Below are 17,436 nucleotides of genomic sequence, written 5' to 3'. Positions count from 1 at the left end.
AGCAATTCCCTTCAAGATGCCTCGCAATTTCCTCCTTAATGACAGATTCTAACATTTTACCCACCACAGACGTTAAACTAACCGGCCTATAATTTTTGGGCGCCGCACCTGCGCAAAGATATTTTGGCCTTGGAGGGAGTGCAGAGGAGGTTTAGTAGGCTGATACCGGAGTTGAGGGGGTTGAGCTATGAGGAGAGGCTGAATAAACTAGGCTTGTACTCGTTGGAGTTTAGAAGAATGAGGGGAGGTCTCATTGAGACGTATAAGATGATGAATGGGATGGATAGGATAGAGGTGGAGAGGCTCTTCCCGCTCAAAAAAGACAGTAGGACTAGGGGGCACAGCCTCAAGATAAAGGGGGGGCGGTTTAGAACGGAGTTGAGGAGGAACTTCTTCACTCAAAGGGTGGTGAATCTCTGGAATTCTCTACCCGTTGAAGTGGTGGAGGCTGCCTCGCTAAATATTTTCAAGAAGCGGGTTGATGGGTTTTTGATAAGAGAGGGGATTAAGGGTTATGGGGAGAGGGCCGGAAAGTGGAACTGAGCCACGACAGATCAGCCATGATCTTATTGAATGGCGGGGCAGGCTCGAAGGGCCAGATGGCCTACTCCTGCTCCTATTTCTTATGTTCTTATGTTCTTATAATTCCCCGCCTTTTGCCTGGCACCCTTCTTAAACAACGGCGTAACATTAGCCGTTTTCCAATCATCCGGCACTTCCCTGGAATCCAGCGACGTCTGGAAAATAACCACCAAGGCATCCACTATCACCTCCGCCATTTCTTTCAGAACCCTCGGATGCATTCCATCCGGTCCTGGGGACTTGTCCACAATCAGCCCCCTCCAGTCTGTCGAGCACCGCCTCTCTAGTAACAGTAATGTCATTAAGACCCTCCAGTCCTACCACCTTTCCATCGCTAACACCCGGCAAATTATTCACGTCCTCCTCCATGAAGACAAGAAACAAAAAAGTTATTCAATACCTTAGCCATATCCTCATCCCCTACCACTAGGTCCCCTTTCTCATCCTCTAAAGGACCAACATTCACCCTAGCCAGCCTCTTCCTTTTTATATATTTATAAAAACTCTTGCTATCCTTTTTTATATTAAGCGCTAGCCCAGCTTCATAGTTTCTCCTACCCTTCTTTATCAACTTCTTTGTCAATCTTTGTTGACATTTAAACCTCTCCCAATCCTCATCTCGCCCACTACTCTTAGCTACTCTAAATTCCTCCGCTTTTAATTTAACACTTTCCTTCACCTCCTTCGTTATCCACGGCTTATTACAGGATATCTGGAAGGCCTAGATAGAGTGGATATGGAGAGGATGGTTCCACTAATAGGAAAAAACCAGAACTAGAGGGCAGAAACTCAGGCTAAAGCGATCCTTTAAATCAGAGATGAGGAGGAATTTCTTCAGCCAGGGAGTGGTGAATCTATGGAACTCTGTGCTGCAGAAGGTAGTGGAGGCCAGGTCATTGAGTGTCTTTAAGACAGAGATAGATAGGCTCTTGGTTAATAAGGGGATCAGTGGTTATGGGGAAAAGGCAGGAAAATGGGGATGAGAGAAATATCAGCCATGATTGAATGGCCCAGCAGATTTGATGTGCTGAGTGCCTAATTTTGCTCCTATGTCTTATAGTCTTATGGCACCCAAACAGGCATCGGAATGTGGTGACTAGGGATTTTCACTGTGACTGCATTGCAGTATTACTGTAAGCCTACTTGTGACATGAATAAACTTAAAACGTAATACCCCTTTTAACTACAATACCAGTTCTTTAACCTTTATTGCCCCAGGTAATTTAAACAATTTAATTCCATACAGTAAGCTCTTGTATAGCATAAACAAAGACCAAGCTATCTTTTCAATCTAATAACCTACCTAATTCTGCCAGACAAGCTAAACATTGTTAATCCTGTTTGTATTTAGATCAGTTGTATTGCAAGTAAAGTGCACTTCAAGATGCACATCTCTCTTTTTCTCAGTGATTCACTGTGCTTAGTAACTTGCCCTCGTACTTTGACTGCCAACTGTGACTCAGTCATTAAATCTGATAGAAAATTCAAGTCCAACTTCACACTGGGCCCAATTTTACCACTGAAACAGGCACGAAAACGTGGTAAAGTCAGATGTGAGGCCATTGACGCGATCCACGGCCACGTCCACGCAGATGGCCACTTTACCGAGGCCCAGGAATGGCCATGATCCAATTCATGCCCGAAACAATTAATGAACTGCCTGCCCAACTTTATCAGCATTTCCTCCACCGTGTTCGCCAATCCAGAATTGCGCCAAAATGGACATGCTGAATAAAAGACTGTTTTGAGCACTCCAGCTGCTGGAGGTGAGTTCAGAGCTTCCAACGGCTCTCTGACTCAGATCAGTGGATGGAGGTGGGGGTGGGGGGAGAGTCAGATCATTCTCTGGTGGGGTGTGGGGAGGGAGGAGGGAAGCCCGATAGTTGCCTGGTTTAAGGGGTGGGAGAGAGAGGGGAAGGGGAGAGGGAGGTGGGCCAGGTCATTCTGTGGTGAGGGGTGGGGGAGGAGGAGGAGGAGGCGGGTCAGATGTACCTCTGATGGTGAGGGGAAGGGGGAGGGGAGTGAGGCCAGATCATTCTCTTGGAGGGGGGGTGAGTAGTGAGGCCAGATCATTCTCTGTTTTGGGGAGGGGGAGGAGGGAGGCGGGTAAGATGTATCTCTAATGGGGGTGGGGGGGTGAGGCCACATGGATTTCTGGTGGAAGGGGTTGGTGGGGGGGCTCCGCTGCCATTCTGCAGGTAATCGGTGGGGATAAGGGGGCAGGGAGTTGAGATCAGCCTGGGTAGTGATGCGGTAGGTGGATAAGGGGGACAGTGATGTCAGTGGGGGCCATTGCTCCCACTCTTCGCTCCCGGGCTGCTCTCTCTGCTTTCTGCAGCTCGGAAGCAATCTGACATGGTGCGCTATTTCAAATTTTTCTCTAACTGCGCATGTACAGTTCAGAGCTGCGATCATTTCGGGTGTACTATGCCCCGCCCACAGCACAATTCGGACCCCCGATTTTTTTTTCAGGCTAGGTGCATATGGGAGTGCCTGAGAGCATCTAAGAACAGATTTCCAAGTCGGATCTGAATTGCACCCAGATTCAGCACTCAGAATGAAAATGGTAAGATCAGGCCCATTGTGTTTGAAAGCCTGGAGTCTGTTGCTCTGAAGAGCTCACTAGATTGGGAGATGAAAACTTTCCAAGCCATGAAGTGTCACTGCACTGTTTTCAGACCATGGAATAAGGGCATCTGGCTTCTGAAGTCCACCTGATTCTGATGATGTGAGAATTCTCCCAGCAAGTCTCAAATTCATCTCATGAACGCACTTAATGGGTGTTCGAGAGACACATTGGGCTGAATTCCAATCCCACAGTGAAGATGGGTTTTCAGGTAGTAATGCCAGCAATATTTTATTGCTGACTGCTTTGCCAATTTCCTGAAGCAGTGCTGACTAACAGCGATTTTAGTGGAGGCGTCTTATAATGAGTCACAGCAACACGCCCCCCCCACCTCACCAAAATGAGAGATTATCAACTGAGGCAATCAATAAGGCACTTGAAAGCTCTTTGTAACACTGTATCAGATTTGTGAAGTGGTGACATGTTGGTTCAGCAGCATATCCAAAGAGACGAAGAGCTGCACCGTGGGCCGTTTGCTAAAGAAGTAGGAGCATTTCCTATCTCTGTACTTAACAAGGAGAAAGAGCAGAGACACACTTAATGCATTGGCACACAGGCCATTGCATAAGCAGAGCCCATAGAGTGGTTCAGGTGCAGGTGTTGGGCCATTGTGGACAACTGCACTTGCAGTCATCAGTAGATCACAACAGTGGGGTGCAGGTAACCTTTGCTGTGCAACTGGTGGCTTATGAGGTTATCTTGGGCATGGGGTGCAGCTGCACTGAGTTGAAGATAGGTAGTGATGAGGAGCAGCAGCAGCAAAAACAAATGCAGCCCCTTGGTGCAGAGGGATGCAGAGGTAATGACTGAGTGACAGGGAGGACACAAAAGCACTTTGCTGACCTTAGAGTAACATATCAGCTTCCTGGACATGTCAGAACAGCAGTGATATCAGTGATTATCAAGGCAATCAGTTGCTGACTTGTATGTTTTGTGGCAGAGGACCTCAGATCTCTTTGGTTGCAAGGGCAAGTCCTGCCAGTAGTTGTGGAACTGATAGTAACACTGAACAAATTTGCCTTTGGGTTATTTCAAAAGGCAGCAGAGGAACTGTGTCATGTAATGAAATGAGCTGCCATCATAGCATCAGGTAGGTGACGGGGCATCCAAATTCATTGGGTTCCAAACTAATGGGGCCACAAAAGCACAGACAGCATCGCCTCCATGCCAGGTTTCCATCAGGTTCAGGGCGTTATTGACTGCACTCATGCGGCATTAAGCCCTAGTGGAAGAATCAGGGAAATTTATAACTGGAAAGGGATTTCATTCTTCAATGTACAGTTCGTGCACAACCACTGCAAGCATTTTCTGCAGGTATGTGCAAGGTTTTCTGGCAGTTGCCATGATACTTTCAGCCCCAGTAAATGGCAGGTGCTGCAGAGAGAGTATGTGGATGGTTGCTGGAACTCAAGAGCTGCTGACAGCTACGTACAACCCCACAGTAGAGGTTCAGAGGTGCTACTATAGCTGCCAACTCAGGGCATCAGACTCCTGAAGATGCAGTACTGGTGCTTTGATTGGTTGGGGACATTCCCTCGATGGTCATGCTCTGCACAACATGGCCCTTCAGAGAGGTGTTGATTTTGAAGAGAAAGATGTTGAGCAGAAAGATGTTGAGGAGTGCACACAACTTTGATGGAGTTGGAACATGGGAATCCTACACTCAAGTCCTGCCAGTGGTCCAGCTGAGATTTCAAACCACTGACCAGAGTTGTAGGAAAGTTCAAGTAGCACTATTCAAAGCTCAATCTGCATGACAACGGCACATCATGGATGGCATTTGACCCAAAACCACACATTTTTCAGAAAAGTGGTCACAAACACAATATTTGCCACACATTGGATTTTCCAAAGTGCATTTTGTTTGGATTAAACTCCACCTGGTACTTCTCTGCCCAAGTCTCCAACCAGTCCATATCTTGCTGTATCCTCTTCAATATCTGCAACTCCATCAATTTTTGTGTTGTCTGCGAACTTACTAATCGGACCAGCTACATTTTCCTCCAAATCATTTATATATACTACGAACAATAAAAGGTCCCAGAATTGATCCCTGTGGAACATTGCTAGCCACAGCCTTTCATTCAGAAAAGCATACCTCTACTGCTAACCTCTGTATTTTATGGACAAGACAGTTCTGTATCCATCTTGCCAGCTCTCCTCTGATCCCATGTGACTTCATCTTTCATACCAGTCTATCATGAGGTACCTTGTCAAAGGCTTAACTGAAGTCCATGTATACAACATCCACTGCCTTTCCCTCATCTTTCATCTTCATCACTTCTTTGAAAAACTTGATCAAGTTAGTGAGGCGCGACCTCCCCTTCACAAAACCATACTGTCTATCACTAATAAGTCAATTTGTTTCCCAATGTGAGTAAATCCTGTCCCTAAGAATCTTTTCCAATAATTTCCCTACCACTGACGTAAATCTCACTGGCATATAATTTCCTGGATTATCCTTGCTGTCATTCTTAAACAATGGAACAATATTGGCAATCCTCCAATCCTCTGGAACTTCATCTGTAGCCAATGAGGATATAAAAATTTCTGTCAAGGCCTCAGCAATTTCCACCCTTACCTCAGTATTCTGGGGTAGATCTCATCAGGCCCTGGGAACTTATCTACTTTAATGTTTTTTTAAAATGCTCAATACCTCCTCCTTCTTCATATTGACATGGCCCAGAATATCTACACACCCTACCCTAGATTTTCCATTCATCAAATCCTTCTCTTTGGTGAATACTGAGGCAAAATATTCATTTAGTATGTCACCCATTTCCTCTGGTTCCATGCATAGATTCCCTCCACTATCCTTGAGTGGACCAACCCTTTACCTGGCTACTGTTTTGCTCTTTACATATTAATAAATGCCTTAGGATTTTCCTTGATCCTGTTTGCCAAGAACGTTTCATGACCTCTTTTAGCCATCCAAACTCCTTCATAAGTTCCTTCTTACGTTCTTTATATTCTTCAAGGGCTTCATCTGTCCTAAGCCTTACGAATGTTTCCTTTTTTTTTGGCAAGGCTCATAATATCCCTCGTTACCCAGGCCTCCTGATACTTGCCACATTTGTCCTTCACCCTACAGGTACATGTCGGTCCTAAGTTCCAATCAGCTGACATTTGAAAAACCCTCACATGACAAATGTTGATTTACCTTCAAACAGCCTCCCCCAATCTACACTCTCCAGATCTTGCCTAATGTTGTTGTAGTTAGTCTTCACCCAATTTAACATCTTTGCCTGAGGACCACTCTTGTTCTTATCCACAAGCACCTTAAGTTATGATCACTGTTCCTAAAATTAGGATGTGGATGTGCTGGCGTTGGACTGGGGTAAACACAGTAAAAAGTCTGACAACACCAGGTTTTAGTCCAACCGATTTATTTGATAGTAAACGCACAAGCTTTCGAGGTTTCCCTCTTCATCAGGTGAAGAGGGAAACCTCGAAAGCTTGTGCGTTTACTATCAAATAAATCGGTTGGACTAAAACCTGGTGTTGTCAGACTTTTTACCTAAAATTAGGCTCAGAAGATGTAAGCGTCCTTGTTTGCAGCTGGCTCTGCTTCCATCTAATGTGTGCCATCTTATCCTGCAAGAAAATTGTGCATACCACAATTGAATAGTTGATGACATGTGAATCCAGTGAGAGGTGGGTATGAGATGGCAGCATTGTTAAGAGAGTGAAGGTGAGCTAGTACAACTCCTGAATGTCCAGAAGAGCTGCTGGACAAGTAATTAGAGTGTAATATATTAAGTAGCATGAAAGGTTGGTGGTAGGGTGAATCTGAGACATCATGGAGACGTATTTACTGATAAAAGATTAGATGGGTACTTGAGTGAAATAAACTTGCATAACTACAGGATAGAAGAGGGAATGGAACTGTCTGAATTGTCCTATTGTGAACAGGCAATGACTAAATGGGCTGAATTGCCCCTTTGTTCCATAATTACTCTATTTTAACATTGAACATTGACATGAGGTCATTAGATATCTGTGGCACTGTCGCCAATTCCTTTGGTCTAGACTTTGGACATTAACTCCTCTAGACATCTGTTCCATCCGTTTCTTAGCGTGGTCCCTGAGGGTCTCCTGGCATTTTGCAGTACCTTCTTCTGTCCATCTCCAGCTTAGCACCTCATCCATTATGATGGAATCCTCTGTCTAACTTGGTGCACACTCTGCAGCAATATTTTTGTGCACAGCCTTTCTTTATGGTATTGCATGCCTTTAAGTAGAGCAGGCTGCTTTTATCACATGGCTAACAAACAACATGACTGGGGCTCTTGTTGTCGGCAGCTTGGAGGAGCTTACTACACAGAGGAGCCACTTAAATAAATGCTATAATCATGCAGATGAAGTGGATTGACAAAATTTGCACATTATCAATTATAGTCCAGAAAAACAGGGTTTCAAATTTTAGCCTTTGGAACTCATTCTCCAAATGGCTCCAAATGACTGAATCTAAACTTTCAACCATCAGATAAGATAGATTTTGGTTGGTTAGCAGTATTAAGGAATATAGGGAATGCCCGTAAGGAAGGACAGATGGATAAAAATATTCTGCATCTCCTATGAAAAGGTTATAAAAATAATGAAATATATTTTTGTGTAATCTTACTCCATTACCTTATTGCCTGAATAATAAAGAATAAGCAAGAAATTTTTAAAATGCAAAACTATTTTTCAGTCCCAATATGCAACGGTACATAGGGCAGAGATCCATAAATATACATTTGGCCTATGAATAGATTCTGCCTATGAATAGGATTTGCAAAGAAAATACATCAGCATATTTCCAAAAATCAAAATGTTACATAAGGATTTGATTCTGTAGGTGACTAATCAGATTGGCAGTTTTGCTGAATTATACTGATTACTGTCAAAAGCATTTGTGGAATCATGTCAAAAATTGATTAAAATGCTTTTGAATTTGACATTTCTTCAGTACAATGTAAATGTGGGAAATATATTTTCTCGTGCCCTGCTTTACTAAAAATCTATTTAAAGATTTTCAATGTCAATGTGAACAATCAATGTAAAGCTTAGTTTTATCTATTTAAAAAAATCTGTTAAATGTTAAAATCTTTTGTCCCTGACCTTCTGTCTTCTAATCACTGTGGTTCAATTAAGCACATAGCTGCATTAGAACCTTCAGTCAAAAAAAGTGTGAAACCATAGTATCGGAGATCAATTGTGTGCTTACAGATTTATCCTGGTGGTTTCATTGCTCTGGCTGTATTTCAGCCTTGTGGACATGCTGGAGTTATGAACAATGTCAGAAGCCATTTGTTGAGGAAGTACATCTTGAGTTTCTTACTAGCCAACGTCCCATGAGAGGTAGAATCATGGGTGGATAGTTGATTGACACAGAATGAACACACCATGTCATTTACTGGAAACATGGTAAAGTCCTGCTTTATTCTGTGGTACTAATTACTGATCAGTTGAGCACTGATGGAATGAAACTGGTGTCTGTTGTACCATTTTTCACAAAAGACGAAAAATTCAAGTCAAGTTCAAAATTAATTTTAAGTGTGAACAAGAAGAGATGGATCATAGAACATAGGACATTACAGCACAGTACAGGCCCTTTTGCCCTTGATATGTGAACCTGTGAAGCTGACCTGTGAAATCAATCTAAAGACCATCTAACCTACACTATTCCAATATCATCCATATGTTTATCCAATCACCATTTAAATGCCCTTGATGTTGGCGAGTCCACTACTGTTGCAAGCAAGGCATTCCACGCCCTTATTACTCTGAGTAAAGAACCTATCTCTGACATCTGTCCTCAATTTAAAGCTGTGTCCCTTCGTGGTAGCTATCGCCATCCGAGGAAAAAGGCTCTCATTGTCCACCATATCGAATCCTCTGATCATCTTATATGCCTCTATTAAGTCACCCCTTAACCTTCTTCTCTCTAATGAAAAGAGCCTCAAGTCCCTCAGCCTTTCCTTATAAGACCTTCCCACCATACTAGGCAACATCCTGGTAAATCTCCTCTGCACCCTTTCCAATGCTTCCACATCCTTCTTATAATGCGGCGACCAGAATTGTATGCAATACTCCAAGTGTGGCTGCACCAGAGTTTTGTACAACTGTAACATGGCCTCATGACTCCGAAAATCAATCCCTCTATCAATAAAAGCTAACACACCGCACGCTTTCTTAACAATCCTATCAACCTGGGTGCCAACTTTCAGCGATCTACGCACGTGGACACCAAGATCTCTCTGCTCATCCACACTACCAAGTATCTTACCATTAGCCCAGTACTCTGTATTCTTGTTATTCCTTCCAATGTGAACCGCTTCACACTTTTCCCCATTAAACTCCATTTGCCACCTCTAAACCCAGCTCTGCAGCTTATCTATGTCCCCCTGTAACCTGCAACATCTTTCTGCACGGTCCACAACTCCAGCAACTTTAATGTCATCCGCAAATTTACTAACCCATCCTTCTACGCCCTCACCCAGGTCATTTATAAAAATGACAAACAACAGTGGCCCCAAAACAGATCCTTGCAGTATACCACTAGTAACTGAACTCCAGGATGAACATTTCCCATCAACCACCACCCTTCTTACAGCTAGCCAATTTCTGATCCAAACCACTAAATCACCCCCAATCTTATGCCTCCATATCTTCTGCAATAGCTTACCGTGAGGAACCTTATCATACGCTTTACTGAAATCCATATACACCACAGCAACTTTACTGAAATCCATATACACCACATGCTTTATCCACATCCACCTTTTGGTCACCTCCTCAAAAGACTCAATAAGGTTTGTGAGGCACAACCTACCCTTCACAAAACCATGTTGACTATCCTTTCTAGATGATTATAAATCCTATCTCTTATAATCCTTTTCAAAACTTTGCCCACAACAGAAGTAAGGTTCACTGGTCTATAATTATTAGGGTTGTCTCTATTCCCCTTCTTGAACAAGGGAACAACATTTGCTATCCTCCAGACTTCTGGCACTATTCTTGTAGATAATGACAACCTAAAAATCAAAGCCAAAGGCTCTACAATCTCCTCCCTAGACTCCCAGAGAATCCTAGGATAAATCCCACAAAGCTGAGGAATTTGATGAGGTTGGATCATGCAGCATCAGGTAAAGGAAGATCAGATAAAATAATGAAAATATGATGAAGAATGAGATTGAAAGCTATGATAGGGTCCAGAAGACAGTGAAGGGAAGAGAGATTGTGAAAGGCATTGGATTCTAAGAAACTTGGGGTGGAATTTAAGGGTGCCATGGGGTTCTTGCTTACAAGCTCGTGAACTAGTGGGAGTTCTCTACAACAGTCTATGTGATTACAAGATTATGAGGGGCATGGACAGAGTAGATAGTGAGACTTTTTTTACCCAGGATGAAAGAGTCAATTACTAGGGGGCATAGGTTTGAAGTGTGAGGAGCAAGGTTTACAAGATTTATGAGATGTACAAGGCAAGGTTTTTTTACACAGAGGATGGTGGGTGCCTGGAACTTGCTGCCAGGGGAGGTAGTAGAAGCAGATACAATAGCAACTTTTTAGGGATGTTTTGACAAACACATAAATAGAATGGGAATAGAAGCATAGGGTCCCCGGAAGGGTAGGGGGGTTTTAGTCCAGTCGAGTGGCATGGTCGGTGCACGCTTGGAGGACTGAAGGGCTTGTTCCTGTGTTGTAATTTTCTTTGTTCGTTCCATCGTTCCTACCTGGGAGACCTGGTGCAATTACTCAGTAATCAGGCACTTAACTTGATTTATTATTGTCACATGTATTAACGTACAGTGAAAAGTATTGTTTCTTGTGCACTATACAGACAAAACATATAGAGAAGGAGACAACAGAGTGTGGATTGTCGTGTTCCAGTATAGCTAGGGTGTAGAGAAAGATTAAATTAATGCAAGGTAGGTGCATTCAAAAATCTGATGGCAGGGAAGAAGTTGTTCTTGAGTCGGTTGTTACGTGACCTCAGACTTTTATATCTTTTTCCTTGACAGAAGAAGGTGGAAGAGAGAATGTCTGGGGTCTTGTGGTCTCAATTTTGCTGGCTGCTTTGCCAAGGCAGCGGGAAATGTAGACACAGTCAATGGATGGAAGGTTGGTTTGCATGATGGATTGGGCTACATTCATGACCTTTTGTAGTTTCGTGCAGTCTTTGGCAGAGCAGGAGCCATACCAGTTGTGGTAGCAGAAAGAATGCTTTCCATGATGCATCTATAAAACTTGGTGAGCATCATAGCTGAAATGCCAAATTTCCTTACTCTTCTGAGAATGTAGAGACATTGGTGGGCTCTCTTAACTATAGTGTCGACATTGAGGGAATAAGGGCAGGTTATTGGTGATCTGGACACCTAAAAACGTGAAGTCTCGGCCCTTTCTACTTCTTCTCCATTGATATAGACAGGGATGTGTTTTCCTCCACATTTCCTGAGGTCAATGACTAGCTCCTTCATTCTGTTGACATTGAGGGAGAGATTATTGTCACCGTACCAGTTCACCAGATTCTCTACTCTGCCTCATCACCCACTACGGAGGTGTTGTCAACAAACTTGAAAATCGAGTTGGAGGAATTTGACTGCTCAGTCATAGGTGCATATGGAATATAATAGGGGGCTGAGAACACACCAGGGTACCAGTGTTGAGGATGATCGTGGAGGTGGTGTTGTTGCCTATCCTTACTGTGGGTTAGGAAGTTCAGGATCCAGTCACAGAGGAAGGAGCTAAAGCCCAGGCCACAGAGTTTGGAGATGAGTTTCGTAGGAATAATGGTGTTGAAGGCTGAGCTGTAATCTATAAATAGGAGTCTGACATAGGTGTCTTTGTTATCTAGTTGTTCCAGAGTTGAGTGCAGGGCCAGGGAGGTGGACCTTTGTGGCAGTAGATGAACTGTAGTGGATCCCGGTAATCCCAGGAGGTTGGAATTGATTTGTGCCATGACTAGCTTTTTATTCAGTGAAAAGAGCAGTGATTTGAGTAATTCTGAATATCTCAATCTTGGATGGATCAGAAGCAGGTAGGGTGGAATTCAAACTGGAATCTAAGTGGAATGAGTTGAATTTAGGTTGCTCTGAAAATGTTCACTGTGTTAGCTTCTCCACTCGATCCCCTCATTCACACAAATCTAGCTCTTTGAGGAAAAAATGAGAATGAAGAGCCACCATTATTTGAAAAAACTACCCATTAAATCATTTCAATTAGTGGCATTTAATAAATCTATCACATGGAAAGTACTAGACTGAAAATGTTTGACCTGGTATAAGACAGATTTGCATTGTTATAGATATTAGGCTGATGTAATTTTCAGAGTTTATAACCCAGTGCTTATGATGATGAAGACCAACCTTAATAGCTTTTTGTATGTTGATGCAGGACTCCCTAATTGTTCTTAGCAAAATATTAAAGCGACCCATCTCTTGTACTAGGACAGTGTTCATGCTCTGGTTGTATGTAGTCGGGTACTTCCTCATAGCAGCCTCAATATCAAAATCTGCTGGGATCCTACTGAGGATATCAGTTGACACGTCAAAAACAATATCATCAGTTGATTTTCCAGCCCCACCACTGGCTCGAGACTGTAGAAACAAATAAATTATGGGACATCAAATATTGCTCATCTATCTTGTGAATAATAATAGAAGACATTTGTAGTAGATAATAGACAATCTTTTAATTTATTCAAAAGAATTAGACACCTTATAAAAATACCACAGCAAAGGTTGCACAATTTAACTTTCTCTAGAATGCATGGTGTATCCTTTAATTGAATTCTGAATGATATAAAAACATTGGCAAACTTTCCCCAGGAGTAACTTCAGCAAGATAAGTTTACATCAGTCTCCATTATAACTGGAGATAAGCATTAATAATGGAGATCTAAAAAGGACTACACATCTGACTTTAAAATAGGGACTGAAGTATATTAACCTTCACTGACCCAATAATGCTGCAGGCATCTAATCGTGATTCACCTGAATTCATAGCTTGTCATTAACTTCTGATTCTCGGCCTTTTGGCTAAGATCAAGTGTAGTATCGACATGCTGTGCTTGGTTGAAGTCATTAGGTTACATTTCAGCTTAATTTGAAACAATTTTTAAAAGCGGCATCTAGGCTTTTTGGCTAAGATGCAAATGAAGTCACGTCTTGGAGGAGGAGCTATACCTACACCAGTCAGCTTGGATCATGTAGATCAAGCCCAAGACAGGAAGTGAGAGCCCTGTCTTGTCAGCTTGGATCGGGAATGTCTCAACTTGTTGAGACTCTGAATTGGACTTGATTGGATTGAATTGGAATAAAAATTTTAAAAAATCATTAACTTCTGATGAGCAACCTTTATTCTAAAATGACACCCACTTCTTGTCCAGAAATCTTGTTTCCCATTATGATTTTTGATCATGCAGTTCCGCCACCATTCCCATCATAAATTACTATGCAAATATTTCTCAAATTTTCTATATTAACTGTCATAATATAGCTACAGATCCTAGTTTTATATGTAGAATGAGCCTGTAACATGTGTATTCCAACTCTGCTGACAGTATTTGTATAAAAAGTATTGACTATGGACAAAGCCATGAGAAATTTACTATTAGTTAAACATTTTACTGTTCCCAGAAACCTCAGAATTTGTGCTATTTTCAGGAACATTTTAGTGTCAATGTAGGTTGTAACCATTTTCTAATTCACCATGGCAGACTTTTAAAGAAATTATTACTTGAAACACCAGTTATGTGTACACCTGAAACTCATCAATTACAGCATTATCTCAGTTACAAGGCTCCTGACTTTGATCTTCTAAACGCTTGGCAAACTAGGCTACATGATATAATGCAGAATATACTCAGTTGCTGTTGAGGACAATGCTATAATTAAAATAGTCTTTGTATTTCACCAAGCAGTTATGCTAATATCAGGATTAACAAAAATGGCAAGACACCAGAATAATCTGTATTTTCTATCTACGGTGTATTAATAGCTACTCACCCAACATTATTTCTTTTTTTTCCCATTGTAAATGAACAATAATCAATAATTAAGGACAAAGTATTGCAGACGATGGAATTTGAAACAAAAACAGAACATGCTGGAGAAACTTAACAGGACTGACAGCATCTGTGGAGGCAGAAGGGTCACACTGACTTGAAACTGTGGCTCTGTTCTCTCTCCACAGATGCTGTCAGACCAGCTGCGTTTCTCCAGCGTTTTCTGTTTCAATAACCAATAATTACTTTAAAAGCAAGAGATTCTTACATGATTTCCAAAAAAAATCTTGTGATTAATAAAGAAACAAATCTGTTTCAACCAGTATGTACGTCTTCTATCTGTTTCATAGTATTTAATGTAGGATTGATGAAGTCAACTTTATTATTGCAAGCATAAAGACAGTTGTAATTTTTTAGTGTATCTCTGTGAGAGGCTTTTATTGAACTGATCTTAAAATGTTTGCCCCCAGAGGTCGATAATGGCATGCATGGTCACATGCCAGAAGGCCCAAGGGGTAAATCGGGCAGGTTACATTTCAAAACCCAAAGGCCCACTTTCATATTGAACTAAAAATACATTTATTTTGGCTGTGATTCTCCTGAATTGGGACTAAGTGCTCATACCAGTGGGAAATCCAGAGTGTTTCTCATTGGAGCTACTAGCAATTTGCACTTGTAATTCAGAATACGTTAATGGGCCAGTTCTCCCCTACTATTTGTGTTTCACACAGCCTTTCCAATGCCTGGTGCCTGATTCACTTTGGGATTCAGCTGTTAGCCCTCTACAAGTGGGAACAGTATTTCAGAGTTCCCTTCAGCAGCATTCTTGCTTCAGTCAGCAATATGGTCAGGAAAAGGTCAGCACCAAGATTCCTCAAATCGGAGGAGGAGGACTGCTCTTTTCCTGAGAGCTGGCAGGAGGCTGTGTTCAGCTGAGGTAGCAGAGACATAGATGACCGAGGCAGTCAGTACAAGGAGCTCCATCAAGAGGGCGGGATGCAATGCCACAAGAAGATGAACTACTTGCTCTGGACTGCAAGGGTTTCTGCTCACTTCCCTGTCCCTGGCATCATGCATGACCCTCACCTCTGCCATCCCACCTTAACCGGATTCGATCACCTTCTAATTGTGTCACAAAGATTCACCAACCCCCTCCCCGCTGCAGTCCACATCACACCCCTTAATTGGGCTGGCCCAATGCTATCATTCCCCCTATCCTAGTCAGGCCAATCTCTCACTCTGTCATCTTTGTGTCCCCACAGACAAAGATTGCCTTTAACAATATGGAAAGGAGCACACTTTGAAAGAATGGAAGGAAACGGAAGGAGAGGAAGATAGAGGACCACAAAATAGACATGGCTAAAGTTTCACACTTGTACTTAGGGGAAAGGAGACATCACTTGTATACCATAACTAATAAACACATCACCTCCATACCAGCTGAATAGCTTCCAGTGATTCTGAAAGATCTTGCTACTCACCATGAGGGTCCCTCTCAGACAGGCCACAGGTGGCTGCTGCCACTGATGCAGTTCCTTCTGACGGGTGACCGATCCTGACACTGAAATTCTAGGCTCAGACAACACCAATGGGACCACCCTGGAAGTTCTGTCATTTGTGGGCTTCCCACCTTTGATTCGGTGCAGTGACCAACTGGTCAGCAAGTCTCCTCCAAACCAGCTCATCTCTGGTCTGTAATGTGTAGGACAAAAGGTCCCATTTGTACAACAATGGTAAGTGGTATCTCTTATCCCCAGAAGTATACTTCCTGGCAAGAGCAAACTCCCCTTTCTGTAAAGTCCTCAACTTTACGCTTCCTGCTCTTCTGGCCACCTGTCCCTCTTAGTTCCACTCAACCATATCTCAGTTCTTCTCAAAGACAGCGAGCACTGGATTATCATGTGTGTCATATTGCAATACATATTCAGAAATATATTTAACCACTACCCTAGCAATCCTTTCCCTTGTGATGACTTCAGAGGCTGTTTCAAGGTCTGAACAAAACGTTCTGCAGGACCATTCATCACTGGGGAATATGGTGCCAATTTCACATGTCTGATTCCATAGTGCTCCATCAACTCAAGAGAAATTTTGTGCTACATACTGGGGTCCACTGTCACTGACCACTTGTTCTAGGGTTGCCAAATCGGACAAATGTTTCATCAAGTTTGACAAGCATTGACTCCGATGATGTGGACTTCATATCCACAACATCTGGCCACTTGGAGTGGGCATCTGCCCTTCCACTGGACCAGCACAGTCATTATGGATTTGCTGAAATGGCAACTGGGGCCATTCCCATGGATGAAGAAGCAGCAAGGGCAGTGCCTCCCATACCCAAGCGCAAGACTCACACGATACTGCCTTTTTTCAATTTGTGCATTAACATTTGGCCACCAAAAGTAGCTTCTTGGTATTTCTTTCATTCACATCACGCACAGTTCCCCTTGGTGCACCTGTTCTAGCACCATTTCTCTTACTGAGGGGCAAATGACGATTCTCCTACCCCATACTAAATATCCATCCAAGATAACTCTCATCTCTGGGACGTAAATGGCCAAAACTCTGGATGGCTCCTATTTTCAACCTCCCTCTCAGGGCTAGATCTACTACCTGGCGCATAAATGGATCATTGAGTGGTGTTCTGCCCCTGGATAACGTTTACTGGAACTTTACCTTCTGGTGTTAAATACATTACCTTCAGATTCCAGCTGGATGCATCTTTAACCCCAGGCAGCAGCACCCTTGACATTGCTGTATTTCTCAGGCTGGCAGTACCACATTTTGTATGAGTAGGTTGACAACATCAGCTTCCGCCTTTGTAATTGAGCTGCTGCATGGACGGTATCCCCGTCTACGGCCCTTAGATGTCAAAAGCTTACAGACTGTCAGAGTATGACATGCCTGCCATATAAAAAGTGATAAAACTTCTTGATGCCAAATACGATGCCCAAGCCTTCTTTTTCCATACTTTGCCTCAGCCTTAGTCAACGATCTAGAAGTGGATGCTATGGACCTTTCTTCCCCATTCAATATAATATGAGACAGAACAGCCCCAACCCAAAGAGAGAGACATCACATGCCAGTGATAACTTTGAGATGAAATGAATAGCACTTCCAACCTCTTCAAAGCCTGCTTTACCGCCAGGTAGACCTCCCACGTTCTTTGGTCAACTTCCATAGCTCCCTTCTACCTAGCAACCGATGCATCAGTTTCAGGTTCTGGAATGAATTTGCC

General features: G+C 42.8%; 1 protein-coding gene and 1 pseudogene across 1 annotated transcript in view; one reads left to right on the top strand and one right to left on the bottom strand.

Annotated features, from left to right (window-relative positions):
- The window catches only part of dnah7 (dynein, axonemal, heavy chain 7), a 438,937-nt gene that overhangs the window by 36,560 nt on the left and 384,941 nt on the right, over positions 1 to 17,436 (bottom strand). Inside the window, exon 60 of the mRNA XM_080198799.1 lies at positions 12,559 to 12,789. Coding sequence (XP_080054925.1) covers positions 12,559 to 12,789 — 231 coding nt within the window. The remainder of the gene's footprint in view (positions 1 to 12,558; positions 12,790 to 17,436) is intronic.
- Positions 13,211 to 13,382, top strand: LOC145350440 (U2 spliceosomal RNA; annotated as a pseudogene).

The sequence above is a fragment of the Carcharhinus amblyrhynchos genome, chromosome 11, assembly GCF_965287045.1.
Source record: "Carcharhinus amblyrhynchos chromosome 11, sCarAmb.v2.hapA, whole genome shotgun sequence".
Taxonomy (NCBI): domain Eukaryota; kingdom Metazoa; phylum Chordata; class Chondrichthyes; order Carcharhiniformes; family Carcharhinidae; genus Carcharhinus; species Carcharhinus amblyrhynchos.
The sequence above is the reverse complement of the archived record's forward strand: the minus strand, read 5'-3'. Positions and strand labels throughout refer to the sequence as shown.